The 27,475-nt window shown below is 40.3% G+C and overlaps 3 protein-coding genes across 5 annotated transcripts; 2 read left to right on the top strand and 1 right to left on the bottom strand.

Annotated features, from left to right (window-relative positions):
• The first annotated feature begins 265 nt into the window (after positions 1 to 265).
• On the top strand, positions 266 to 7,612 carry tmprss5 (transmembrane serine protease 5). Its single transcript, XM_033630896.2, has 13 exons — positions 266 to 373; positions 1,147 to 1,285; positions 1,687 to 1,767; positions 2,329 to 2,442; positions 2,823 to 2,958; positions 3,181 to 3,294; positions 3,402 to 3,445; positions 3,620 to 3,782; positions 3,934 to 4,118; positions 5,553 to 5,651; positions 5,775 to 5,917; positions 6,060 to 6,212; positions 7,411 to 7,612. The coding sequence occupies exons 1-13, from the start codon at positions 371 to 373 to the stop codon at positions 7,417 to 7,419; spliced, it is 1,383 nt and encodes a 460-aa protein (XP_033486787.1). The 5' UTR covers positions 266 to 370; the 3' UTR covers positions 7,420 to 7,612.
• Positions 7,613 to 7,711: 99 nt separating this feature from the next.
• On the top strand, positions 7,712 to 12,098 carry pih1d2 (PIH1 domain containing 2). The gene is made up of 5 exons (XM_033630897.2): positions 7,712 to 8,162; positions 9,113 to 9,239; positions 9,328 to 9,558; positions 9,687 to 9,961; positions 10,102 to 12,098. Exons 1-5 carry the CDS (start codon positions 7,980 to 7,982, stop codon positions 10,234 to 10,236), a joined length of 951 nt encoding a protein of 316 aa, XP_033486788.1. The 5' UTR covers positions 7,712 to 7,979; the 3' UTR covers positions 10,237 to 12,098.
• dixdc1a (DIX domain containing 1a) lies at positions 10,707 to 26,602 on the bottom strand. Of its 3 annotated transcripts, none has more exons than XM_078167014.1 (16): positions 26,333 to 26,602; positions 25,931 to 26,110; positions 19,908 to 20,065; positions 19,646 to 19,791; positions 16,846 to 16,935; positions 16,543 to 16,596; positions 16,393 to 16,443; positions 16,024 to 16,128; positions 15,848 to 15,901; positions 15,662 to 15,754; positions 13,780 to 13,857; positions 13,224 to 13,385; positions 13,003 to 13,069; positions 12,703 to 12,811; positions 12,359 to 12,467; positions 10,707 to 12,128 (listed from the first exon to the last, which is right to left on the bottom strand). In XM_078167014.1, the coding sequence occupies exons 2-16, from the start codon at positions 25,951 to 25,953 to the stop codon at positions 12,045 to 12,047; spliced, it is 1,383 nt and encodes a 460-aa protein (XP_078023140.1). In that variant the 5' UTR covers positions 25,954 to 26,110; positions 26,333 to 26,602; the 3' UTR covers positions 10,707 to 12,044. The 3 variants fall into 3 exon arrangements, with proteins under 3 accessions (XP_078023140.1, XP_033486786.1, XP_033486785.1); XM_033630895.2 differs by having other exon boundaries at positions 15,662 to 15,751; positions 26,223 to 26,565; XM_033630894.2 differs by having other exon boundaries at positions 26,223 to 26,562.
• Positions 26,603 to 27,475: the final 873 nt, after the last annotated feature.

The raw sequence follows: 27,475 nt of genomic DNA, 5'->3' as shown, positions 1-27,475 counted from the left end.
TCAGGTAATAACATGTCTCGGGCGAAAATGGACAATCTTTTGGCACAGGTAAAAAGTGTTACCAAGCAACACCCAGTGTCCTGTCAATAGCTGAGCTTGGAGGTATCTCTGGAGATGCTCCCCCCTACAAAGACCTGGTTCAGCTTGCTTCAACAGGCCCCATGACCCCCCTGGACAAACAACAGCCTCATTCTCTGCACCACTGCTGACCTCATTGTCTCTTTGTGAAGAGAAAATCCAGAGTTGCATTCTGTTAAATGGCAAATGGTGCATCCACTGCAAGCGGGACGGACCTCTCCACCTCCAGTGCAGGCCTACAGATGAGCACGGACACCGCTGCTTTTTCCTCAGGACCGTACGCAAGAAAAACATGGTAAGAAAAGGAGGCTAAATATTCACCACACTTTGCTCCATCTGTCTGATGTATGCAATCCTGCACCATCGCAGTTTACAGTAACAGCTGCTGTTTACACATGTAGCGTTCACTTCTAACTTGTATCATGCTTGTTTCTGTCTCATTTACTTATGTTTTATTTTTGTTAGATGTGCATTATGACCTATGCTGCACAGCTGTACTGAATTTCTAAAGTGCTCTTGCACTATACAACTCATGCTAATCCAAAATTACATGTTTAGCTACACTCAAGTGCTACAGTGATACGAGAGAGCAGATGGTGTGGCATTTATTTAGATGGATTTTGTACTGTAATTGTAAAATATCAAGTCTGCATCTCACATCTAAGGAGAGCTTTATTATAATTACTGTATTACTCTCAATATGTTGCTTATACAAACAGCTGCTCCTTGGAGAGGAGGCCCAACAAAAACACGCACACTCTAGAGTGATGAAACTTTCCTGAGAAAAGTAGCAGGAAATGTGTTTTAAGAGACATACCAAGGCTTCAGCTTGCTCATTATACCTTGCACACTGATGGGATAGATGACACACACCTGTACACACCTACAGCAACATCCAGGATTAAAGGGCTCCTAATTAAATGTGACAAAGTCTGACAGGTGCACTGTTGTAAAGGAGCAGATGGTCAGCAGGTAGTTTTTGTCACAAGTACGCAAACTTGCCGAGATTCTAACAAATAGGAACAAGCTGCAAACGAGGTCTGACATGCTGCACTGTACTCCTTACAGAGTCTTGATGGAGACACATTATCAGTGATTGAGAACCCAGCGGCTGTCAGCCATCCTTTTCATTCAGAGAAAACAGCAGGAGTCGCGGGGACCAAGGGAGTGCAGGGCTGGTTAAAAGGAATTCACTCTACGACTCATGGTAAGCTCCAGTGAGTGCGCCATTTGCTGGGCATCAGACTACAACAGCAATTGAGCGTCATCAGTGCAAATGACAGAAAGTGGGTAGAAGCTACAACCCTAAATATAAAGTTTATCATGACATTGCACTGAATCAAACCATCTACAGTTCAATGATACGAAGTAAAGCAGTGCTTTTCTATAAAAATGTCACCGTCTACATTTGCTTTTCAACTCTTAAGTGTCGTGCACGTACAGAATACAGCTTATTATTTTCTGCCTCCATCTCGGTGCCATGTGTCAGTGTTTATATATATATATATATATATATATGTGTGTGTGTAACAGTTGACATTTAATTATTCTTCTCGGCTCATATCTGGGATCAGGAGGCATTAACTCCAGTCTTAATTGTTACTTTAGCTCACAGGCTGCTGAGGCTGCTGGCAGCGGTGTGTGCAGTTGGACTCCTGGGAGGCTTAGCTGTAGGTGTCTGGTTTCTAGGTGAGTCATTGTGTTGAGATAGAATCAGTAAATTAGCCTAACTGTGACTGAGAACTGTTGAGACGAAAGAGCAAAATGTCTTGTTACAGCTACCCGAGCTCCTGTACAGTTTCAGGTCGCAGCAGAGGCTGACAGATATTGGATTTTTAAGGGCAATACAATATCAGCGTTTGAAAGGGTTTAAAAATGCGCTCCAGGGCTACAGCTAACATCGCATGACATTATTGTCATTACCGTTTGTGTGTTTTATCCTACTAAGAGTGCCAAAGATATTTAATGTAGCTTAATTTAAGGCAGAGAAAAGCCGCAAATTCTCCTACACATGCATAGTATTCTTTGAGTCAGCTTTTTCCTTCTAATCAGCACATCCCTGATATGAAAATATTTCATTATGTCCTCTTCTGCAGAGTATAATTGCATCGCTCTACTAGACAGGGTTTGTCTCTTCTGGATAGTAATTCAGATAATCTGGTAACACTTAAAAGAAATGAACACTTTTTATGCTGCCTGTCTCACTGGCTAATTAAAATACTGATTAACTACATCTTCATCTACATACAGTCAAACTTCTGCTGAGGCCTTCCTATCCCCAGAGTCCAGTGGGACTTGGGGACACAAAGGAGACACCATTCTGCAATGTGACAGAAGATATTTCCATCTCTGACCCCAGGAAAGGTCTGTGTTTCCTCCTCTCTTTGGTGTTCGCTGGGAGGTATTTGTTTTACTAATTTATGAATAAACAGAACAGTGCAGGATTGTATGGCTGCACATTGTTATGCGATTCATCATGTCAGATCATGGTTCACCTCTGAAGTGATTTTTTTAGTCAAACAGTGGGAAATTTAACATTCAACAGCTGCTTCTTGTTGCCTTTTGTTCGCTCTTGAGAGATGCCCATTGACTGACATGAACAACATCACACATAATGATCTGTTTGTATTGACTTCATTAGCATAGATGTGCTTTTCCTAATCATTTCCCACTCATAGAAGAGGCTCGTTCATTACTGTTGACTGAGCTCGTCTCTAGAGGGATTTTCAATCAATCAGGTTCAGTGTTTTACAGGATCAGCCCGGAGAACTCCCTCCTGGAGATCCAGCTGGGGAAGCTGCCCACCTGGCTGCCAGTGTGTTACGAGAGGTGGAACTCTTCATTGGGAACGCTGGTGTGCAGACAGCTGGGTTATCTAAGGTTTGCACTCCTGACAGGAACACCTCAGCACCTCTAACACTGATTGAGACTGAAGAGCCCACACACTAACTTATAGTTTAATCTTACCCTGCTTTTCCAAGGTTGACGGCTCGGCTTATTTATGATTTGCTAATACCTCATTTGCAATCTTGCCTCACGCCTTATGAGTCTGAATTATCTTAACACTCACTCCCACCCATTCTGCATATGTTCTCTTACCAGACTGACCAAGCATAAAGGCGTGAATCTTACTGATATCGGGCCAAACTATACTGATGGCTTCATACAAATTACCTCAGAACACAAGAGCGATCTGGAAAATATATGGCAATTCAGGTAAGGCAATTTGTGTGAGGACATCATACTCATAATGATGCAGAGAAAATTGTGGCTACTAACACATTAATTATGCATCATTAGTCACACAATTTATTTTCATTTAGGGGGAACTGTATCACAGGGAAGGTTATCGCTTTGCAATGTTTTGGTGAGCAAATTAAACTTAACTTTTTGTTTGACTTTGCATCTAACGCCAAGCCCTGTAGTTCCATAATAAAACTTCAGAGACTTCATATCAGAGGCAGACAGAGTGAACGATGCCTCTAGCTGCAGCACTTTCTGACCAATCCAACTCCTTTTTGATGAATGGATCTCTGTGCAGAGTGTGGGACACGAGCGAAGCTGCCTAGGATAATCGGGGGAGTGGAGGCCACGCTGGGCAGGTGGCCCTGGCAGGTCAGCCTCTATTACAGCAACCGACACACCTGTGGAGGCTCCATCATCACCAGTCAATGGGTCGTCACAGCTGCCCATTGTGTGCACAAGTAAGACAGCTGACCTTACCAGCACTGAAAGGTCTGGGGCTACAAACTCCATGAAGGAGAATAATCAGTCATTAACAGCTGCACCAAACTGGACACATAACAATTCTGTCTTATCAGCCTCTGCCTCCTCTCCTCTATTCTCAAATGTCAGCTACAGGCTACCTCAGGTGTCCAGCTGGGTAGTCTACGCCGGTATTGTCACCCGCAGCTCGGCTAAAATGGCTCAGCACACAGGATACGCTGTGGAGAAGATCATTTACAACAAGAACTACAACCACAGGAGCCACGACAGTGATATAGCCCTGATGAAACTGCGGACCCCTCTGAATTTCTCAGGTCAGTGCGGGGGACTTCTTGCAAGCTTTGCACACAAAAGAAATAGCAGGGATCCGAAAGATAACAAAATGTCAATACTATGGCCTTGGTTTACTGTTTTATTTTGTTAGGCTGACGCATTTTAGCAAACACGTCTTCATCAGCCCAAGGTTATTACAGTTAAGTAACTCTAAACTAAAAACTAGGTGTGAACACATATGGTTAACTAAAATAAAATTAAAAACTGGACTTAAAATCTAATTGAAACAATATTGTGCTTTTACAAAATTCACTAAAATAAAATTAGAAAAAAATATACAGGAAATGTCTTTATGTTTTTGTCAATTTGGTCCAATCTGTAAACACAACAGGCATGAAGTATTGGTGCATATTGGTGCACTGGTGTATGTTTATACACTATAAGAAATAACCCACTGGTTCATCTTTAAAAACTTAAGGTAACAATCTGCATGCCTCTTTTTAAGTTCCAACTCTGGCATTTTTTGAGTCAATCCTATGAGTCTTTTATAATCCTAAAAATTCAATTAGTTTAGTCCGACCAACATGATTTGGTTGGACGTCGAAAAACTAAATTAGGTTGAACCAACTTAATATTTATCCAAAAGTTGTGGTGATATTTATGGGTCAAATTATTTTATTTAATACATTCTAACTTATTTATTTCAATTAAATCCTTCTCAAACATTTGAAAAATGATTTTGATTTTGACCAGCCTCTTAAAACAAGTTATCAACTTTAATGTCACAAACATATTTTTTTATGCTGAAAAACTCTGTTTCAAGCATTATCCACAATTAATATGAATCATCTTTTAGAGTGTAGAGGCTGGGATGTCTACATGACTGTGACTGACTGGCATCTCTCCAGCCACCAGTCCATGCTCCATATTTGGTCCGGACGGGGACTTGAACAGGCGACCCTCCGGTTCCCAACCCAAGTCCCTATGGACTGAGCTACTGCCGCCCCAATGAATAAAAATAAAAATCTAATAAAAAAATACAAAACTGTAATACCTCTGCATCAAACCACCACAAAAGTGGGATCCTCCTCCTTTAAAAAACATGGTGATCATAAGTGATCATTGCCAGGTGTATGGAGTCTTCTTACTTTTCTAACTATAATAAACTTTGATAAACACTTTTAATCAAATGAATACAAACCCATGTTGCACCGTAACAGAAATCCTCTCTGCGACCACAACCTCAACAAAGTTTAAAGATCCAAACATATTCACAGTATACAAGGTAAACCTGAGGGAGCCCTTCACAAGACAAAACCACTATACAGAGAATAATGTAGCGTGTGTACGTCACTCAAACAGCGTGGGGAAAAAAAGCCTTAATAACTATAAAAATTATCTGAATGAAAAATCATAATTTTAACCAAGTTTTCATGTTCCAACTGAATTATTATGTAAATTTCCTCTTTAACTAGATACAATTAGGCCTGTCTGCTTGCCTCAGTACGACTATGATCTTCCAGGAGGTACACAGTGCTGGATCTCTGGATGGGGATACACACAGCCTGATGGTGGTAAGACGCTACTGCACTGCTCTCAAACTAATTTGCATCTATTGCAGGTCTAATTCACACATGATGGCAGAGTGTACCAAGTGTATTGACAGAACAGCATTAAATGTGTGTCTTCTCGCGCAGTCCACTCACCTGACACCCTGAAAGAGGCGCCAGTTCCCATAATAAGCACAAAGAAGTGTAACAGCTCCTGCATGTACAATGGAGAGATCACACCAAGGATGCTTTGCGCCGGATACACCGAGGGAAAAGTGGATGCATGTCAGGTCAGATGCATGTTTTGAAGAGTACCTTGCAGAGGCATTTTAGAAATTCATCCTCTCTTGTGTGACTTGTTAGCGGTGAAACGTTGACATAATGAAGGCCGGGTGAGTCTGTAATGAACACTGTTTGTGTCTACCTCTCCAGGGGGACAGCGGGGGCCCTCTGGTTTGCCAGGATGACAATGTGTGGAGGCTGGTGGGGGTAGTCAGCTGGGGGACAGGCTGTGCTGAGCCAAACCATCCAGGGGTTTACACCAAAGTGGCTGAATTCTTGGGCTGGATCTACGACATGATTGAAGTAAACAGACTTTGTAGAAATTCTGTGGCATAAAGTATTAGCATTTTACAGTGTTTTATCTGAATATTTCCATTTGATGCTACTTTATACTTCTACCCCAACCACATTTTTAAAGGGAAATATCGTAGAATCACGTTATAAAATATGACGCATTATGGACTAGACTAGAGTGGGGCTGCAACTAATGACTATTTTCATTAAGGATTAATCTGCAGATTATTTTTTAAAGGAACTGATTGGTCCCAAAAATTACCCCAAAAAAGGTGAAAAAAAAAACAATCAAACAAACAAACAAAAAACATCTTATAAGACACACATTCAAAGTAAATCCATTCATTTGAGAAGCTGGAACTAGCACGTTTGACATTTTTGTTTGAAAAATGACTAAAAAAATTAATCGTTATCAAAATAGTTGCAGATTAGTTTTTTTTTTAATCAGCTAATCAATTAATAGACTAATTTTTGCAGTTCCAAAGCACCCGAAAGTATGTAAAGTCTTTAAAATTAGCTACACCTCAATCAACATTAATATGATGCTTACACAAAGTAATACACCAGTAATAAAAATAATCACCTCCGGGATCATGAGAACTTTAATTTTGATTTTGATTTGCTGATAATTCAGATTCAGAATACCTTATTGATGCCTGGGGGGAAATAATTGGGAGATGCTGCTATTGCTCTTATGCTCTGAAATAGCACTGGAATAAGAAATATCAAGAAAAAAAATGCCTTATGCCATAATATATTACACAATATATGCATATAATTATAAAAGATATAAGAAAGACATGTTATGATAGAAATATAGGTATAAGTATATACAAATATGACTATAAGAAATATATGAAATATGTACAACTATATGCGCATCATACTACAAGTGTGCTAAATAATGCAAGAGTAGGATAGGTAAGAATTTAATAATGCTTCTGTTAGGAATTTAACTCTTTAAATGCAGGATTTGTACTTATAATTGGGTATTTTTACATTCCTATTTTCACTTGAGTCCTAATAAATTCCTTGCAATACCATAATCATGTTTTTTACTAATGCTAGTTTAGTTTAGTTTAGTTTATTTGAAAGGGACAATGCACATTAATAAACATTGTGTACAAAAAAACACACATGTAAATGCACTCGAATTAGCTTAAAAAGCTAGTTTTCAATGCTAGTCATGTCTGTTTCTCTTTTACAGAATTACTGAAGAAAAGCTCGTGAAGAACAAGAAGCAGAGGATGCTACTGATATTACTGTTTGAGACATCTGAGAATCATAGTTGATATTTTTACTTTCAATGTCCGTTGTATCATGTACACATAAAGACAGACTGGATACATCAAAATGCATTTTTACGTTATATTTTCCATGTATTGAATATAAATTATGGCTCTTATAAACCTGTGTCCGGTGTGATTATTCAGCTGCAGCTCTGCTGTTCACCACCAGATGGCGTCTATGTGACGTCTCCTCTCATCTTGTTTCCATAGCAACTGACAACACTAGCTAAACTGACATTAGCTAAACTAGCATTAGAGATATTAGGCTGTAGTAAACACAGGAATAGTTTTGTTACGCTTTTTGCATATTTTCATGTTTATAGAGTCTTTTTAAACTCATTTAACACTGCAGACAAACTCATTTTTCTAACTTTAACTCACAAACTTCAGCTTTCGGTTTAATATCAGACAGCCAGCATTAACTAGCTAGTGCCTTGCTAGCGTTAACGTTAGTTTGCTAACTCCAAACTAAGACAGTCACCCGAAGATGTCCTCCACCGGCAGTACAGGGGATGTTTTACAGCAGGTCAACCAGTTCTGGTCCATGTTGGATGAGCTTTCTGAAAATGACCCAGCAGCTTACCGTAGCTTCATGGAGAAACAGATGAAGGACGGTGCTGCGTTCAGGTCACCGCCTGAGCTCCACTCCTGCTTGTGCACTGAAATACTGGTAAGTTAGCCTACATCAGAGGTAGCAACTTAATAAGAAATGGTAACCAGTTAACTTTAGCTGTCAAGCCTGCATAATAGATTTCTCACAGGAAATACTTCGTGTCACAGCAGGGAAAGCACAGGTGTGTCTCATTAATATTGACCCCGTTGCTCAACACAGGTGTGTTCCTTTATTGTGTTTTGATTGGGTCACAATTTAGCTATTAAGATTAAATAAAAGGTACATAGAGGGTAACCGTTTTTGATAGCTGTGTCAGCAGAAATTGTAGTGTATAGGTCTGTGTACAGAACACTAACCCTCTGATATTTTTCATGTGGTTTATCCTCTAGCATTACAGGATCTGACAGGTTACATCAATATGTCTTACTCTTATCAAAATACATTGAAGGCGACATGCTGCTATCAAAAAAATGGGATAAAGACACAGAGTCTGAAGGGTCACAGAGTTTGGTGACACAAAATTAAATGCAGCCATTATTGATGATAAAATAAATGTACACACCTTTTTTTATTAAGGGAATAAGTCCACTGTGACAAAGGTCTATCAGGTAGATCTGAGTTCCACCTGCCTGTCTGTCTACCACAGCTGCAACTGATCAGTATTTATTGACCTCTTCATTATTCTATCGATTATTTGTTTGGTCTATAAAATGTGAGAAACAAACATCACAAGCTCCCAAAGCCCACTGCAATGTCTTTAAATGTCTTGTTCTGTCCAGCCGACAGTCGAACACCCAACAAATAGATTCAGTTTGCTGTCATATAAGACTGAAAACAGAAAATATTCACTTTTGAAAAGCTAAAATCGAATTTATTTTCTGTTGGTGGACTAATCACTTCATTGACTAACTGCCAAATACAAAAGCTGCCACAGCAGTGTGTGTTTATAGATTAGACATAGGGTGTGATTTTACTTTTTTAATGACAGACATCTGTGTCCTCAACAGGAGCCCAAGAAAGGGTCATTGTACATCAGCATATGCAGCTGGAAACGTGTGCCTGCACCTCAGGATCCCAGCAGGCCTTTACCTGTGTGTGCAGGAAAACTGGAAACAGACACAGATGAAGGTCGAGGTAAAAGACAAAGCTGTACTGCATCACAAGCACAACTGTTACATGATGTAAACAAGGAAGCTCATAAATTGATTACTTTCCTTTGCAGGCGTGTACACTGTGTTGGATGTGGCATTAAACCCTGCCGTGCTGCAAGAAAGTATCAAAGACAAAACAGAGGTGTATACACTGGCCTTGAGCTTTGCCCAGCGGCAGTATGGGATGACGTTATCTCAGCGGTATACTGTCGTCAGCTGTGGCCCAAAAAGTAGCCTAGAGGACTTGTACCGCCGGCTTGGGTTTCAACAGTGGTCTAACACCTCCAAACAAGTAGGCACAGGTAGAGCAATAAGTCTCATACCCCAGTAAGCTGCTACAAGCCCTCTGTATTTTTCTTTGCTGCTGCAAGTGAATCGTCTTTCACCTTCTACAGCAGTTTCTAATAATCCATAGTGTTTCTTTTTACAGCCAGTCAGACCCCAGCTGCCCTTCTGCAGCAGATCTCCTCTCTACGCTCAGAGAAACAACACGAGGACCCGGCAGCTCAAATTATCTGCAGACCTGCGGAGCACAAAAAGAAGGATTTGATCCAGGTCATCTCCACTACATTTGTGCAGCCTCAGAAGCCAGAGTACCAACTCGAGGTGAAGACCGATACAGAAGGAGTTGCTCGCAGCATGGAGCTGACAGTGGAGCTGCCAAAGGTTTGCTCCGTGTCAGAATGCCAGCTGAGAATCTCCAAGGTTAGTGGTTACACACTCCCTTGAACAGTTATAATGAACCACTTTAGGATCCAAAGTGTGTCAGTGTAAAGTTGGATGTCATGAGGAAAATATATAATTGGCTAAGTCAAACAGTGTGCTGAATGTATTTTTCTCCACAGGACGACATCTTACTGGAAGTGGAGGATGTCTACTATTTACTTCTGGAATTCCCCAAAACTGTGATCGAAGATACTGCGTCTGCCATTTTTAACAAGAAGAAACGGAGGCTGACTTTGAGAGTGGATGTTTTCTGACAATTTGCCTTGATGGAGACACAAATGCACAGAGAGGTGAACAGTCAAGCTGGGAACGAGCTGAAGAAACCGTAAAGCTCGGAGTAAACTCTGACACGGAGGATACCTCAAAGTAAACAACCAAAACAAACTAAATTCCTGCTATGCAATCTGAAAAGCCTTGTGAGCACATTATGCTATGCAGGGACTTCCAGCTAACAAACAATAAACAGCTCCCCTGTAAACTGATCTGCTCCCTAATCAAAAATAATATTTTTACTGAGACAAATGTGCCACTGTGTCCCTTTGTGCTGTGTGGGCTGATCTGCAGCAGCAAATATAATTCTTAACCCCCCAAAAATTAACTGACTTTAATAACAATCTGTGTTTTGTTATTAATGTGTGGGTGTACGAGTGGAGGTGTATAATGGCTCCGAGCTGGAGTACAGTGTCATTACTGTCAGCCCGGGGAATAATTGAGAACAAAATGATCCATGCAATAATTCATGTTTATTAAAACATCAAAATTGATGCAGAACAACAACATCACTGTTTGGCAATCTGGAACGTGTGAAAAATGTCAGTAAACACTTTTATTTTAAGGTTTGCATACTATGCACGGATTACAGCTTTATGGAGCACAGTTCGGGTTATTCATCGTAAATCATGTTGGCTTTATTTTATATTTCAGTTTCAAGTATCACATTACTGACCATTAATTGGCAGTCGCACATATTAATTCATGAGCTGCAAACAATGTCTAATATCCATCCCTTAAAGATAATGCGGCACCCAAATGTCAAGTCAGATTCTTCTTATGAAACATTCACTTTTAAAACATGGTTTTGTATCGAAACAATGTAAGATCCATTGGTCCCAGTTAGCTGTATTATAACTTTTCTCTATTACAGGGAGACACCCCAGGTGAACATTTTCAACTCATCACCATGAAACCTCCCCAGCTGATTACTTACAGTAAGACAATTATCTCTTTTAATACAAGTTCTGAAATGTTATTATGCAAATGAGGCATTACGTAATTAAATATTCATTGATATGTGTACATTTCCAGTACAAAAACCTCAACATTGGATAAAGCCAGCTTCAAAATCCATTTTTTCCTTTTAAAGTCAAAGGTTTTTACAGAGGGAATTCTTTTTATCCATCCATAAATCTGAAAACACTGTCAACAGCCATTAAAAAAATCTACTATCACCCTGTTTTTAGGAATAAAATGTTCTATCAATCAGGCTATGAATGATATATTAATAACCCCCCTCTGTTAAAACCTTAAATAATATAGAGAGGAACAAAACAGGAAACTTTGGTGTATGTAAGTACGACTGAGGTTAAGAGTTTTTGGCTCAGAGTATGAGAAAAACTCCTTTTGAGAAAATGGCCTTTAAAGATATGTATTTAAAATTCCATACATTTTTAAACAAAGACACGACACCAGGGTGAAAATTTAAATAATAGATATCACCATGAAACTTCCCGTTTTCTTACATTAAGACAATTATTTTTTTTGTACGACCAGTTTTCTGAATTTGTATGTTTAAATATGCAAATTAGACATGATCTAATTAAATATGTGCTTTTTGCATACATCACAGAATAGAAATCGAACTAATACATTTTTTGGGATGTTTTCTTTCCACTAGTCTGAAATAAGACATGAAATCAAAAAAGCCCAAAATCTCAAAATTGACCAGTGCATCTATGTCACCTGGGGTGTCTCGATTTATGGCATCACAAGTATTTTCAGTGAAATCCTGGTCCAGTGGGAACAACTGAGGTTTGTAGTGGTGATCTGTCGTTTTTTTTGGGCTCTACCTCCTTTCTCCGTGGTCCTCCTCTACCCACGCTACAATCTTCCCCTCCCAGCCAGGCACGACTGCTCCGTCCTGGAATACCTGAACATCCAACAACCAGCATTTACATATCTGAGAGATACTCACATGTATAACGTATAAAGGTCTGGATGGAAAGTGAAAATGACTGCTCAGTTATCCTGCAGTGTTTTGAAGTACAGCACAGCCATAGCTATTATTAGCATATCTCACTCCACAACTGCCATTTTATGTTTGCCTGCTGAAGCTGATGTGAAAAGAAGTAGGGGCTATAATTTTGCTCCCACGCCTACCTCCTCTTTCACTGTGCCAAACTCTGGGTCGAGGGCCTTGAAGTGGTATCTGAAACTGCCCTGTCTGTCCACAGCGGCCTTGAAGTCTCGCAGTGTCACCTCACCCAGCCTGTGGGAGCACACTGTCAGTCATGATCTATGCACACAAACACCCACATAGATACTCTCTAAGATAAACATTTAACCAACATAAATACTAAGCAGCTACATGTAGCTCAGGTCATGCCTGCATCAAGATGTGTCCTCAGCGTGTAGCGCTAACCTAAACAGCTGTTAGCTTAAAATGAATGCACACTACAGTGATGGGACAGCAACACTGTTATATAAAGTGTTTTCATTTTCACCTTTTTGGGATGTTAATCAGAAATGGAGTGAGCGAGCGATCAGTGAAGTAGAGCACTTTAGTGGAAACGGCGGTGTCCAGTCCTGGGCTGCTGTGTGAGTGGGCCATTTCTGGAATTAATGACAAAAAATAACAAACACTGTTTTTAGCAACTAGAGTCTAAAATGGCTCTGGTCTCGCAGCCAGTAAGAACCCTCTCCATACATAGCTGTGTAATTGCACAATTAGATTTAACAGGCAGAGTTGAGATGTTGCAGAGGATGGCACATCCTAAACAAAACAAGGATTTTGTTTGTCTTACTTGAGCTTTGCGGCCAGGAGTCACGGTCTGTCGAGTTGGCTCTGCGTCCCGGTGATTTAAATTCCTCCTGGAAGAAGAACCAATTGCTCATGGTAAACAGCTGAATGCCATTTGTTGTTGACTCACTCATCAGGTGACAGATGTGTTGCTACTTCTTAAGATTTACTCTGAAATGCTGTGTGTGTGTGTGTGTGTGTGTGTGTGTGCGCTTGTGTGTATACCCCTCTGTCCTGTCTGCGCTGGCTGTCCAAAGTGTGCAATCTGTCCATGAGGCTGGCCACACCCTGCTCCAAGGTGTCCAGGGTGTGATGTTGGGGGTCATGGCCAGAAAAGCTGTCCCTCAGGCTACGCAGTGCTTCCCTGACCAGCTGCAGCTCTTCCCCCTGTGACAAACAGCATCCTGATAGTCAAATAATTTCTATAAAAACTTTGCTTTTCATATTAAGACAAGAAGTATGGAAGCCCATTCCCGTCAAGAAAGATAAAAATGCATAAAAAGTCACACTCAAAGATTCAAAGTTTTCACTCAACTGTGCCTCAACATTTTAAATTATCTCCTAATTTAATATGGTATATCATAATTTTGACTAAGTCAACATTTTCATTTTTCTCATAATTCAGACTGACCATGAGTTTGGTATTTTTTGTCATGCATTACTTTTTATCAATGTCTTTCCTACCAGAAATGAGCTTCCACACAACAAGCAATCGAAATATGACAATAAACAGCAATTGAAAGTATTGATTAAAGACTAAATTTTAAAAAAGGGTACATACTGGTGCACTGTGTTGGAATACTGCAGGAGATGTCGAAGCCACCGAGTTACTGTAACCACCACTTTCACTCCTGAATGACTGCAAATGGACAACAGTACATATAAATATGTTGGATGAAGCTGGTGATATTCTATAATTATGTAATTATGAACAAACACAATGAAAAGAAGATCAGCCCAAAGCCTGATAAAGTTTATTCCTCTGTGCATTAAGCCTCCATTGTTGTATAAAAAGCTATTTAAATTGCATAAATGAGTCACTGTTTCACTATGTGACAGGTGTCTTCATAACAATGAACACAGGCGCACTGAAGTTTATTTTTGAGAAAATCCCTCACACACCATTCTGCTGCTGTAAATGCAAATGTGTAATAATCCACAGCTGAAAATAGTCCTCAACAAATGCACTTTTTACCTCTGTTTGAGTAATGTTTGTTAAAAACCACAGTACCCAACTTTTTTAGGAAAATACTGAGAAGACTTGAACGTACACCAACCAGTCAAAACATTAAATAACAAGTAAGTAAACAACATTGATCATCTTGTTACAATGCAATGTTCTGCTGGGAAACTTGGGGTCCTAGCATTCATGTAGATGCCACTTGACATGCACCACCCACTCAATCACCACTGCAGACCAAGTAAACCTCATGGCAACAGCACTACCCACTGGCAGTCGCTCCCCAGCAGGACAATGTGCCATGCCACACCGCAAAAACTGCTCAGAAATGGTCCGTGAAATTTGACAAAGAGCTTAAGGCCTCGACCTGGCCTCCAAATTCCCAAGATCCAAATCTGATCGAGCATCCTTGGGACATGCTGGTACATCATCTCGCAACCCACCGGACTCGAAGGATCTGCCGTGAAGACCCTGGTGCCAGACACCACAAGGCATCCCCTGACTTCCTGTGTCCATACCTTGACATGTCAGAGCTATGTCCAATCTATAGAGGCCCCACCGTGGATGGGCAGTACGTCTGGGGTAATGGCACGTCCCACAGATGCTCAGTCGCATGGGGTACTTGGGAATTTGGAGGCCATGTCAGTGCCTTGAGCTCTTTGTCACGTTACTTGGGCCATTCCTGAGCAGTTTTTGTGGTGTGGCATGGCGTATTGTCCTGCTGGGGGGCCACTGCCATAGGGAGTGTTGTTGCTGTGAGAGGGTTTGCTCGAACTGCAACCATGTTTGGATGAGTGGAGCGCGTCAAGTAACATCCACATATATGCCAGGACCCAAGGTCTCTCATCAGAACATTGCACTGTAACAAGATAATCAATGTTATTCATTTGACCTGTCAGTGGTTTTAATGTTTTGGCTGATCGATGTATCTGTGACTGCTTTTTAAAGATTTACAAGTTCAGTAGAAACCAACAGGCTTGGGACTTGGTGCCACAGAGACGGTAGAGTTGTTGGAAAGAACCAAGAAACCGAGCAAGATATTGTTGGTCATGATCTCATTTTAAGACTTGTCGAACTACGTGACTTGAAGGTTTGTTTTTAGTTGAATTGTTTATACTTGTTTTATTCTGATTCACTTAATGTCTTTTGTTCCCTGTTTTGATGTTATAATTTGTTGAGTATAATTTGCTGTCTTGTGTGAAGTAGTTTGTGCGGAGCCCCTAAAGTCTCGAAAGGTGAATTTTTTAATGTTTTCATTTTTATGTTGTGCACTCAAGTTAATTATGTTGTGTACACAAATTGTTGTTAAGCTTAATTACTTGTTCCCAAAAAAAATATACATATTCCTTTTGGGACTTGTTCAGCTCGGTAATTTTGTTACCTTGATTTTGCTCTATTAATTAATATTATTCTTATTACGATACATGTAATTTACATCCAAACATATGTTGTTGAAATATTTGACACGTATCATGATCCCTACCCGTCCAAGACTGACTTCATGTGCTTTATGTTGAGCTTCATCAAGCTTCTGCTGCTGTTGCTGCAGTATCCTGTCCTTCCTCCCAAGCTGCTGCTATTGTGACAAGAGAGATGGATAACATACAGTGAGTCTGCCCACGCGTGTATGTATAAAAAAAAAGCACTGAAGTGTAAATAATAAGGATACCTCGTATTCACTGAGTAATTTGTTTCGTTCACTCAGCTTGTGTTTGAGCTCTGCCTGCAAACAGATAACACCGGCATTATATATGAGTGTTACATTGCTCTCCCATAAACCCACATCGGCGGGTCAAGCAAGTCAAATATTTTATCGTGTCAAACGGAAATCATCGCTTGTCTCACATTTTCCCCTTCCAGCTGATCTTTGGCCATGTTGCACCTCAGTAGTTCCTGCTTTAGCTGCAGCACGGCATCCTCCTGCACTGCCAGACGCTGCTGCAGAGCATCCTAATGAGAAAGAGGGGGAGATCAAAGAAGCGACCAGAGAGGACCTGAATACAGATACACTGCATCCACCTGCCTCATCAACAGCACACACCACCCTCTAAACTTTATTATCTTTATAAAGAAATGAAAAAAAACATACATTCTGTGCAATGGAAACTGCAGAATCATTGGTTTGGGACACCGCGAGAGTGGAATAGATTGAATTATATCCTTTAATCCGTTTTAATTCACACACAAAGGACAAAATTGGAGTAAGAGGTTTACCTTGATGGCCTGAAGGTGGCGTGCCTCCTGTTTGTTTCTCAGGAGTTCCCTCTAAGAGCCACAGAAACGAACAGAGGCATTAGAGAAAAGGGCTCTTTGCTTGCAAGACAGCTCATCTATATTAAACCTAATTACATTAACTAACTGTACCTTGAGATCAAGGGCTTCCTCCATGCTTTGGTCCAGGCGACTGCGGATTAGAACCTTCAAAGGGAGAGGGTATGAGCAGCGTAATTAGAGAATGGAAAAATGTCAGAACGTATGAGGAGCCAGTGTGCCTGCATGACAGCGGCCCCAGCAGATCAGAGAGATTCAATTGTGCTCTACAGTAGCCACTCTCAGGAGGAGTGATGGCTGCAAACATCATCACAACAGAAGGGCTGACACTGACACTTCACACAGAGTGGCGAGCAAGTGTTGGTTTCTCGAGTTAGCAGAGAGAGGGCACTGTACCAGCTGCTGTTCAGCGTTAGCCCGGTTATCTCCGAAGCTCACAGATCCATCCTGGTCCTCCTCAGGGAGGGAGCCGTGGAGCAGCAGCGCCTGAGGACAAAAACACACACACACATATAAAGATACACAGTGAGAGAAGGCCTGAAAGCAGTTATAATTAAATAAACATGGCAGAGAAGCCTAATTTATTTCTGTATTTGTATTCGTAAATACAGCAGTTTGGGATTTTTATACTTGGCTGCACAACAAGGTTTCCATTTCAGCTGATAGAGACGGTGAATTAAACTGGATTGAGCTGTATCAAATTGAAATACTACTGAAAAGCCTGGAGGAATACATACAGACTTCCGCCTCTCACCTGCTCTAACCCACAAATACAGTACACAGCTATATGCCTCGACATATTCAAAACATAACACAAGATAATCAGACTGAATAATGAAAACTATTGAAGGGTTCAGCAATATTGCTAATCTTATTAAAATAGAGGCCTCTTTTAAATACATAAATACTAGTTACTAATTTATTTTTCTTACATATTACTGTATCGTTTTCTTCCTTTTGTATCACAGCTACTCCGGATTTAATATCAATTACCAGGCCATAGGGATCACTGTATACCAACTTTATTTCTGTTTCTTTTCTTTTTTTACATGAACATAGGTGTAGATTTCAAATGGATGGCGGGGGCACATGTAGGACATGTGCTGTATTGAATTGCTGAACAAATATTAGATGTAAGTGGTTATTCAGAGGTCTGGAACCAGACTACAATAACTCAGACTCAAATATATAAAATCAAAAATGTGTTTCACTAATTTGTACCTCGGGAAGACAAACACAAAGACAGCTAAGCATAAATATTGCATTAGGCTCACTTGAAGTTGGAAAAGCTCAGATATACCACTCATGGATCAGTCAGTGAATTCCATAAAGTATGGCAACTATACCTGGACTATTATAATGATGTCTATATGTCAAGAAATGTGATATAATGCCCGTGCGTGCCTATCATAGTAATTTTTTCCTTCTTTCTTCACTTGTTCGAGTCCACTCTGTTGCTGTTAAATCACTTGCAACACCCGATTATTATCATCAGTCTATCTTGACTCTGTATATATTGTGTGTTCATGTGTATTAAGTATATTTAACAGTGTTCATTTGTTTGTCTGTGCAGGTCAGGCTTGAGGAGAGGCAGGAGGGGTTTGGATGTTGTGGGTTCAGAGTGTATATGCTCCATGTTTTTGTTTCTTGGTTATAATATATAATAACAGATATGTACTGTATATTAAAAATGTGGACAATATATGTATTCTGTAATAATAATAATAAAGGCACCATATAATTTTATATAACCCTTTTACAAATTTAACATACTTTTTACCCATCTGCAGCAAAACCACTGTTTACAGGTAGTGTGTGTTTATTCTTTTATAAATAATTCACGATATACTATAGTGGGCGGCACGGTGGTGTGGTGGTTAGCACTGTCGCCTCACAGCAAGAGGGTTCCCGGTTCTATCCCGGGTGTGGGAGCCCTTCTGTGCGGAGTTTGCATGTTCTCCCCGTGTCAGCGTGGGCTCTCTCTGGGCACTCCGGCTTCCTCCCACAGTCCAAAGACATGCAGACTGGGGACTAGGTTAATTGATAACTCTAAATTGTCCATAGGTGTGAATGTGAGCGTGAATGGTTGTCTGTCGAATGGTTGTCTGTCTCTATGTGTCAGCCCTGCGATAGTCCGGTGACCTGTCCAGGGTGTACACTGCCTCTCGCTCAATGTCAGCTGGGATAGGCTCCAGACCCCCCCCCCCCCCCCCCCCCTCGCAATCCTCAAGAGGATGAAGCAGTTAGAAGATGGATGCATACTAAAATAGTAGTAATGCAGATTACCATATACTTAACCTGTAAGCAGCAACTATATTTTACAATAAAAGCACAGATTTTGACATATTTTGCAAATTTTCCAGATGTTAGACATTAAAACCATTTTTTGTGGAAGAAAATGAAAAGGCAAAAGTAATCTGAGGCACAGAAAATAAAAAAAAAAATACATTAAAATAAAATAAAATTAAATAAATTAGACTGAATTAAAATAAAATTAAATGAAATGAAATAAGATACGATAAGATAAGATAAGATAAGACAAGATAAGATAAATTAGATTAAATTAAATTCAATTAAATCAAAATAAATTAAAATGAAATGAAATAAAATAAAATAGAATAAAAATAATGATAATTTTCTTTGGGCAGGACTAGCTTGCCTAGGGCGCTGAATGTGTGTGGCACTGCATACACTTGGACCAGCTGTACATTGATTTTACAGTGGAAATATGGAGGTAGATTGTCAGCATGACCACATGTTAAAGAATTATAAATAGTGTCACATTAATATGAATAAATAAAAGTCTGGTGAGGTGATCATTGTGTGCCTTGATGTAGTAGAGACTTTAAGTGGGATGTAGCATGTCCGTTCTCAGCCAAATGTTTCACAAAACAATTGAGTTTGAAATGAATTAGGCGTTTATCTGTTTCCTCGTTATTTGAAAGTGCTTTCATAATTTTATTCATGTTCTCTTAAATTCATTTAATGTATCTGAACCCCTGAAAAACACTGGAGGTGTGAGAAGAAGATCAAAATCTCACTGTGTGCTATATTTGAGCTGTTACCTTGCATCTGCTGCAGCTATATTCTGTGTGCCTTCTGTCAGTGTGTTCATATTAGAAGTGCAGTCGTTTGTTTTTCAAGTGTGTCATCACCAGGCAGTTTGTTTTTTAAGTGTGTCATCACCAGGACTTACCTGTAGGCGGAACACCATCCTCCTGGCCTCCTGCATCTCCTTCTCCAGCTGCTCCTGGTGGGCGTCCAGCTGCTCCTCCCAGGACTTCTCTTCCTCCTGCACATCGTGCCCGAGGGAGGGACACAATCCACACAGAGACACATCCTCTGAAAGGAAGAGAGGTACAGGGGGAGATGAGGCAAGGGAGCTTGTTTTTTTCCCCTTTGTAGCGATTCATTGCTTCGTAACTTGCTCTACAAGAGTTGATGTGCAGCCAACCAACCTGTGACAGATTTCTTCTCTGTCAGCTCAGATTTGTCATCCTGAAGTTCCCCCTGGTCCTCAGACTGATCATGGAGTGTTTCTTCTTTAGGGGTGTCAGCTGACTGGGTGATAACATACTCCTCTTTGGGGGAGTGAGCAGGGCTGGCTGAGCTGAGACTGAAACAGATGGTGGGCACGGGCAGGAATGAGTGTGTGTGTTTGCATCTCTGCCAAATGAATGACAGTAAATAAACCTAGCAACATAAAATGGAGATATACGCTTTAATAACCCCCCAAAGAGCATAAAAATGTGAATTAATCACATCTGGGCTAAATATTTGAAACCATATTTGATTTTGAAACATGTTATGCTCATCGGAATAAAGTGTATCACGCATTATTCACCACATAAAAAAAATAAATAATAAAAACACGCAACAGAAAGGGATTGAAACCTGTTCAGAAAATACACAGCAGGAACAGGAATGCACGCAACACTGTCATTTTTCCCACAGGAAATTCTTCACATAGTTTGCTCCCCCTTTGGCCATAATTTCAAAACATAATGCTCGTATGGTTTCTGAGTGGCTGGTTTTCTTGCAGCTTGTATGAATATGCGTTTTGTGTTTTCTGAGAGCATCTCCAGCCGCCTGAGGTTCAGGCCAGCTGTCATCTTCACTCTGCTGTGTTTGTGGAAACAGGACACAGCTACTGCGGCCTGTGACCTATGGCATTATGCATGGTCCTTTAGCATGGGATTCCTTCTTTTTCCCCCTCTGTGTCTGCATGGGAAAACAAGCCTGCGTTTGCGGAAACAGATCTAAACTCTACGATGGAGAAGGGAGAGAGAAGGAGAGCAATTCATCACCCTGCTCCTGAGGCCAAAAAACTAAGAGGGAAAAAATAACTGTGGACTTAACTATGGGGTAAAAAAAAAAAAAAAAAAAGTTGTGTTTAGAAACCAAAGAATGTCCTGAGGGATTGCATTTGCACAGTTTAACATGTTCTTCCCATATGCAGAGAGATTTAGATTGCAGTCGATGAGATTTTCTGCTTATCTAATAGCATTACTCAGCGCAAGCTAATATCACAACAGACAGTTAACAGTTGTATTATCTGTCACTTCTGAGCTTAAGCTGCCTCTTTATTGAATAACTGTGCATATGTTCCTGTGGCTGCTTATCATAATGCGTACCTAAGTTGTATCTCTCAGACACCAAACAAGCTGGAAACGAGACAAAGAGTCTGCAGCCTTGCTAGCAGCTTTTGAGGCTGTAATAAGGCACAACTTTGGCCTAAATGCTCATATCAGCATGCTAAATGCCTAAAATGACAATGCTAATGTGCTGATGTTAAGCAGGTAAAAGGTTTTCCATGTTCATCTCCTTGGGTCAATGGGTATCCATCCTAAAATTTACGTAATAGCAGGTATAGCAGGTATTTGGTCATAAATCAAAGTGTTAAATGTGTCTAATAATAAAATTTGACCTGATACTGCCACTAGGTGTAAAGTTAAGGGATCACAAAGTTTTTTGAATTTATCCTGACAAAGAATGAATACCTGTGCCACGTCATGTCGATCCATCCAATAGTTGCTGAGACGTTTCACGAAAAACCACAATGCCTCATGGTGGCGGTATCACCAAAGTGATTATGATTCATCATCTGGGCACCATAGATATCTGTACCTCATTTCATCACAGTGGCGCCCACGAGGGGCAGCCAGAGGGGGCCATCACCCTCCTGATACAACTGCTGCCCCCCTCACTGGACCCCCCTTGCAAAAATAATTAAAGGCTGACATTACTGTCTTTAAGAGGCTGTGGCCCGATACAATTTTTTAAGATAGCACAAAAGTTCTGAGGTTGGTCGCAAAAAGCATCTTAAAGGGATAGTGCACCCAAAAATGAAAATTCAGCCATTATCTACTCACCCATATGCCGAGGGAGGCTCAGGTGAAGTTTTCGAGTCCTCACATCCTTTGCGGAGATCCAAGGGGAGAGGGGGTAGCAACGCAACTCCAACTAATGGAGGCTTAAGGCGCCCCAGCTTCAAATGTCCAAAAACACATAATTGTGTTGCACAGAGAAGCAGTTAGAGCTGCAGGCTACAATGAGGCTAAAAACAGAGTTCAAATGACGTTTTTCCAAACAACGTCTTATGTCGGGGCTTCAGGACACTTGGATCACTACGGACGAGCAGTATGGAGATATTTTGTGCTTTCAATTATGTGTTTTTGGACGTTTGAATCTGGGGCGCCACAAGCCTCCATTAGGTGGAGTTGTGTTGCTACCCCTTCTCCCCTTGGATCTCCGCAAGTGATGTGAGGACTCAAAAACTTCACCTGAGCCTCCCTCCACATATGGGTGAGTAGATAATGGCTGAATTTTCATTTTTGGGTGCATTATCCCTTTAAGTGAAGATTTTCCTTCAAATCTGAGTTATGGTTTAAAGTTTTTCTCCTTATATTGGTGTTATACTTAAGGAATTGCCTAAAGTTTGTTAAACTGTTACACAGAGAACCTTAGCAACCAGAGGAAAACAACATAAGGTACCTCTGACTACATCTTAACAACACCATGGCTGAGTTGATGGCAATAAATAAGGAAAATGAACGCATCCTGAGAAGAGTGTTTCATGGCTGGGAGAACCCGATGAACACTTTTAATGATGAGCAATTGATTTTGCACTATAAATTTGGCCAGAGGTCAATTTATATATTGTCTCAACGCCTGGAGTTGGATCACTAGACCTTTGGAAGCCCCTTTACATTTAATGATTGCTCTCTGGTTTTATGCGACAGGACCTTTCCAGTCAGTTGTTGGCGAGGTATAAGTCAACTGTGTCATGTGTCATCCACCGGATTTCAAACGCCCTCATCTGTCTGCTGAACACCGTGGTGAAGTTACCATCCAGATGTTGCAATTGCCTCCCTTGTTCGTTGCTTCATGTTTGCTGTTCAGATCGTACTTACTTTTCAGTTTGTTTTTTCCTTCATTGAATTTCTTTAGAAATAGGATTCTTTCTTCCTCCAACCAATTGGTTTTCATGTCATTTTATCTTCTGCCATTTTTTTTGCTATCAGACCAAATTTGTGAGAGGATACTATGGTGCGATAACAGATAGCCTAGGCTGTCATAAGTGCATGTTCAAGCAAACAAATGATCTCCATGGAAACAGCAGAATTTTACCGCTATAAAATCTCTTTCAGTGCAGTTAATGCCTCAATGTCTTTCCTTGACAAAGGAAACCTAAACCTAAACTAAACCTTAAGCGTCATACTTAAGGAGCAAACTTAAGGTAGGCTACCTTGTGCAACCGGCCCCTGATACACTGTGAAGCGAGACAAACTAAGACATCCGTTGGTACCATACATGTCGGCATAGCTTGTCAGGATGGAGGATAAATAACGCTCCAAAGTTAGGGGGAACTGGCACGGCCATTTTAAAGAAGTTTCTTAAACTCTCTCCTCACCTATCACCTGAACTTGAAAAGGCTTGTTCCCAGTAAATATTTTGTTCCTTACAATCAATGTACTCCTTCAAATCAAAGCTGTATATTTGTCTTTTAAGGGAAAGCAACAATCAATTGCCTAATACATGTGTATGCAGATACATAACACATTAAAACAGGAATTTTGGGGATCTCAAAATGTTAATTGTACCAGTATTAGTCTATGCACATCAGATAATAATATCAACAATAAGACAGGAAACCAAGGTACATCAGTATTATTACCTCTCCATATTGACATAACTTTTAACTAGCCTATATACTTCAACAGCGTAATCAAATCCCCGAAATTCACTTCTGGCTTTTGGTTTTAGTGTGCCAGCCCTAAGATTTTCAGTGGCCCCATCTGGCCACTCCAATAAAAGAAATCTCTGGGGGTGCCATTGATTCATGGCAATTTATCCATTAGTTGTTGAGTTATTTCAATCTGGACCCAAGTGGAGGAACAACCAACAATTGCTATCCTGCTGCCAGCATGTGAGTGAAGACATTATTTCAGTTTTTAATTTACGGGAGTGTTGTCACATGGAAATTGGCTACATTCACACACAGAGAAACTTTAGATAATTTGGTCCTCCAAGCTTCTCAGAAGGAGTAATTGCACCAGGTCACATAAAAACATGAACTGAGAGTCTTATCAGATGCTGCTGTGATTATCCCTAAGTGTTTCTGCAAAGGGGATCAAAGCAGCTGCCTTTGACTAATCTTGTCATTGCAGACGATGACATTATCAAGATACCCTCTATCGTGGTCTCTGCTGGCTGCGGCAGTTCAATAAACTAACAGATTCGTTTTCAATGCTCGCTGCTGTCTGCTGCACCAAAAGAACACATACGTACAGATAGATTTGGAACATGTGAGTTAAGCCAAAGATTAAGCGCTGGGATTTGCAAGAGATGAGCTTCAGTGCAACAGATTAACATCATTTGATCAGCAGTGGTGGAAAGTTACTAAATTCATTTACCCTGCACTGTGCTTTTGAGGTACTTCACTTTAACATTTCTATTTTGTGGTATGTTTTACTTTTGATTCATGACATTCGACAGAGAAATATTGTACTTTTTACTCTACTACACTAATCTGACAGCTGTAGTTACTCAGATTAAGATATTACATACAAACATGGTAATCCTATAAAATACAATACAATGTTAATGATTAAACCAGTGCTTAGCTCACACAGGGTTTTTACAGCGTAAAGCAAGTTAGATTTAAGATGTTTTAAGACTTTTTAAATGCTGGTCGGAATGAAATTTGAGACCAATTTTACAATAACAAAAAAAATAAATAAATAATTTAAAATTCAGAACAATAGATGACAAGTTTTAAGAGATTTTGCGATGCAATGTCAGAAAAAAATCATAAAATCCCACTTTGATCCTATTTTTTAATACCTTGGAAAGATTGATACAACAATTTTAATACAAATTAAGGCCTTATTTTTAGATTAGTGAATATACTGCTTTTTAAAACTTTATAAGGATCAGCGGGATCCTGTCATGGTGATTCCTTATATCTAAAAAGCAGTGTCTGTTTGGGGCCTTTTTTTCATGTTTCAGATGTCTTTGAGAGATTTAGCATCTAAACTTAGATAGTTTAATTTCCATAACATTCCGAGTATTAAAAAGGTACTAGAGTTAAAATGAACCAATATCTCACAAAAAAGCAAAGAACAGAAGATAAACTCCTAAAAATAAACACAAATATGTGTGGTAGCAATTTAGATTTTTCTTCTTTTGTCCTCCATTAATCATCTCATAATCGCTCAGATTTATCCTGTAACCCTTTGGAAGGACCCGACCCAACAGTTTTTCTGCAGGAGTAGTTTTACTTCTGATACTTTAAGTACATTTTGCTAATAATAGCCTACCTCTGTACTTTAAATGCAAGACTTGTAATGGTTTAATTTTACATCATGTTTTAGTGCTTTTCCAAAGTATCTGAGTACTTCTTCCACCGCCGCTGATCAGCAAGAAAAGTCTATTCATTAACCAGTTAGAGGTTAATTTCAAAGGATTAGTTCAACACAGTAGCCCTTTGGCCTGTCTGGTACATACTGTTGCTAATCTTGGCAAAGATTGTGGCTTCTAAGATGTTTACAGTCCAAAGTAAGCCTTAATGTAGAATAAAAGGGCATCTTGTATTTGTTATGTGAATATAATTTAATATGTTTGATCCTTATCTGAATCATGAAACAGAAGAGCCGGTAATGGAAGTGAGACAGTGGTTGCTAGGCAATAGCAGCTCAGCTCACACAGACAGGGAGGGACACACCCACACCTACTGCACTGTAAACACTGTGAACAATAACCCGCTCAGTTAGGGTATCAGCGTCATTTTGTTGGTGGAATGCAAAACTAACACGAAGACTGAGCCCAACATGCTGATGAAAATGATAAAGATGATGTATAGTGTTCTGAATTTAGGCCTGATGTGTTGTATATCTGTGCTACTGATGCACACAGTGGACAAAAATGGCAGCCTGCTTGGCATAGTGTGAAAATAATCATTTATAAAAACAGCACTTACCATTTCATCTGTTTGGCTCCCATGCTGGTGTTTACAGGCTTAACCTCCCATACAGTCACAGCCCCGCATCTGGGTGATGCTCTGCTTCTCAGTCAGGACCATAGCCCCAAACACAGCCAGAGACAGCAGGGAGGGGAGCAGCCCTGAAAGCAGCAACCAGAGGCGTCTCCACGTCGCACACTGTGTTCAATCAGAAATAACAGCACGTTCAAATCCTCTCCAGCAGCATATTCCTAAAACATAAAGCTCCAAATCCTAATCAAAAGCCCTGAACCCTTTGACTAAATCATACCAAGGCTCAGTCCTGGCTGGCAGAGAGTGACAGACAGAGACAGAGGGAGAGAGGATTGGTGCTCAGCAACACCAGAGACTGAAGTCTGCCTGGTTTCTCATTGCACTCGCCTTGTGCTTGAGCTCACCAGCTCCCATTCAGGAACACAATGTTTTTTGTTCCTTGCGGACGAGAACTGATGCAGCTCTTGTGCATCTTTTTCACCCCTTTTTTCTCTGCTGGTCGTTTTGCATTTATTCCCTCTGCCCTCCCTCCCTCCTTCCCCTCTATCTCTTCTGCTCGGTCGCACTGGCTTTGTATCAGTCCTTCCTTCTTTTCAGTGAGCGAGGATGTCAGACATGGCTCTGTCTGGGTGTGTTTACCCTCCCCCCTATCCCTCATTCCTCCTCCCTCCTTTCCTCACTGCTCTCTCCTTTCACAAGGAGGAGGAGGAGGGAGATTTTCTCCTCCTTTCTCCTTTCCCTTTTTGTGTACTGTATGTCACTGCAGCTACAAAGAGAACTAACACGTGGTTTGACAAAGAGATATGAAAATATATGTGGTTTGTTGGCTATGTCACAGGCTTGCATAACAACAACATACCAAGCAAGCTGAGACATGTGAGATGTTAATGATATATTTAGAGTCAACAGAAGTCAGGAGTTACTTAGGAAAAAAAGCAAACAGAAAATGCTATTTATAGAATGCAAACATCAGCCTACAATTACAGCTCTTCTCACATAATTCATGCGGTATGCTGTGAAGAGCATTTTTACTGCAACCGGGACAAAAAGCCTTAAAAAGATTCTAGTTATTTAGAGAATGCTCTGAAACATCTGAGCCATCAGATTCAACCACAATGTAAAACATGCCAGATTTATAATTTTAGCAGCAGGCAACAGAAACAAAAGGGTTTTTTTTTAATGACATGTGCTGCTAAGTGTTAAATCCTCTTTTCAAAGGCGTTTTGGCACGCTTTTATTAATCTGTTAGAAATGTTGCTGGTGTCATCAGTTAGGATGTAAAATAGGTCTTTGTGTGGCAGCTTGCAGTTCTGCCCAGAACAAAATGACAGTGTCTTAAATTCTGCATGAGTCCCATCAACACACGCTTTAATGAGCTACTTTACTGTTCAGCTATACAGAGCTATGAAAGCGACCATCAGACTAACACATTAGATTTACACTGTGTCAAACAGCAGAGGCGAGAGCGGTTAGACACTTCTCTTCACATTAGAGTATGAAGAAACATTTTGCTATAACTTGGAAAACATC

Source organism: Epinephelus lanceolatus, chromosome 4 (genome assembly GCF_041903045.1).
Source record: "Epinephelus lanceolatus isolate andai-2023 chromosome 4, ASM4190304v1, whole genome shotgun sequence".
Lineage (NCBI taxonomy): Eukaryota > Metazoa > Chordata > Actinopteri > Perciformes > Serranidae > Epinephelus > Epinephelus lanceolatus.
This window is presented reverse-complemented; position numbering and strand designations above follow the sequence as displayed.

Excerpts from the sequence above, each read along its gene's own strand:
- tmprss5 (XM_033630896.2), top strand. Across the intron at positions 2,959-3,180 it reads AGACAGCTGGGTTATCTAAG|ACTGACCAAGCATAAAGGCG; the intron begins GTTTGCACTCCT and ends TTCTCTTACCAG. Across the intron at positions 3,446-3,619 it reads TATCGCTTTGCAATGTTTTG|AGTGTGGGACACGAGCGAAG; the intron begins GTGAGCAAATTA and ends ATCTCTGTGCAG.
- pih1d2 (XM_033630897.2), top strand. The coding sequence starts at position 7,980 with ATGTCCTCCACCGGCAGTACAGGGGATGTTTTACAGCAGGTCAACCAG. Across the intron at positions 8,163-9,112 it reads GCTTGTGCACTGAAATACTG|GAGCCCAAGAAAGGGTCATT; the intron begins GTAAGTTAGCCT and ends TGTCCTCAACAG. Across the intron at positions 9,962-10,101 it reads GCCAGCTGAGAATCTCCAAG|GACGACATCTTACTGGAAGT; the intron begins GTTAGTGGTTAC and ends TTTTCTCCACAG.
- dixdc1a (XM_078167014.1), bottom strand. The coding sequence starts at position 25,953 with ATGGGAGCCAAACAGATGAAATG. Across the intron at positions 16,597-16,845 it reads CTAACGCTGAACAGCAGCTG|GTTCTAATCCGCAGTCGCCT; the intron begins GTACAGTGCCCT and ends CTCCCTTTGAAG. Across the intron at positions 16,444-16,542 it reads AGGAAGCCCTTGATCTCAAG|AGGGAACTCCTGAGAAACAA; the intron begins GTACAGTTAGTT and ends TGTGGCTCTTAG.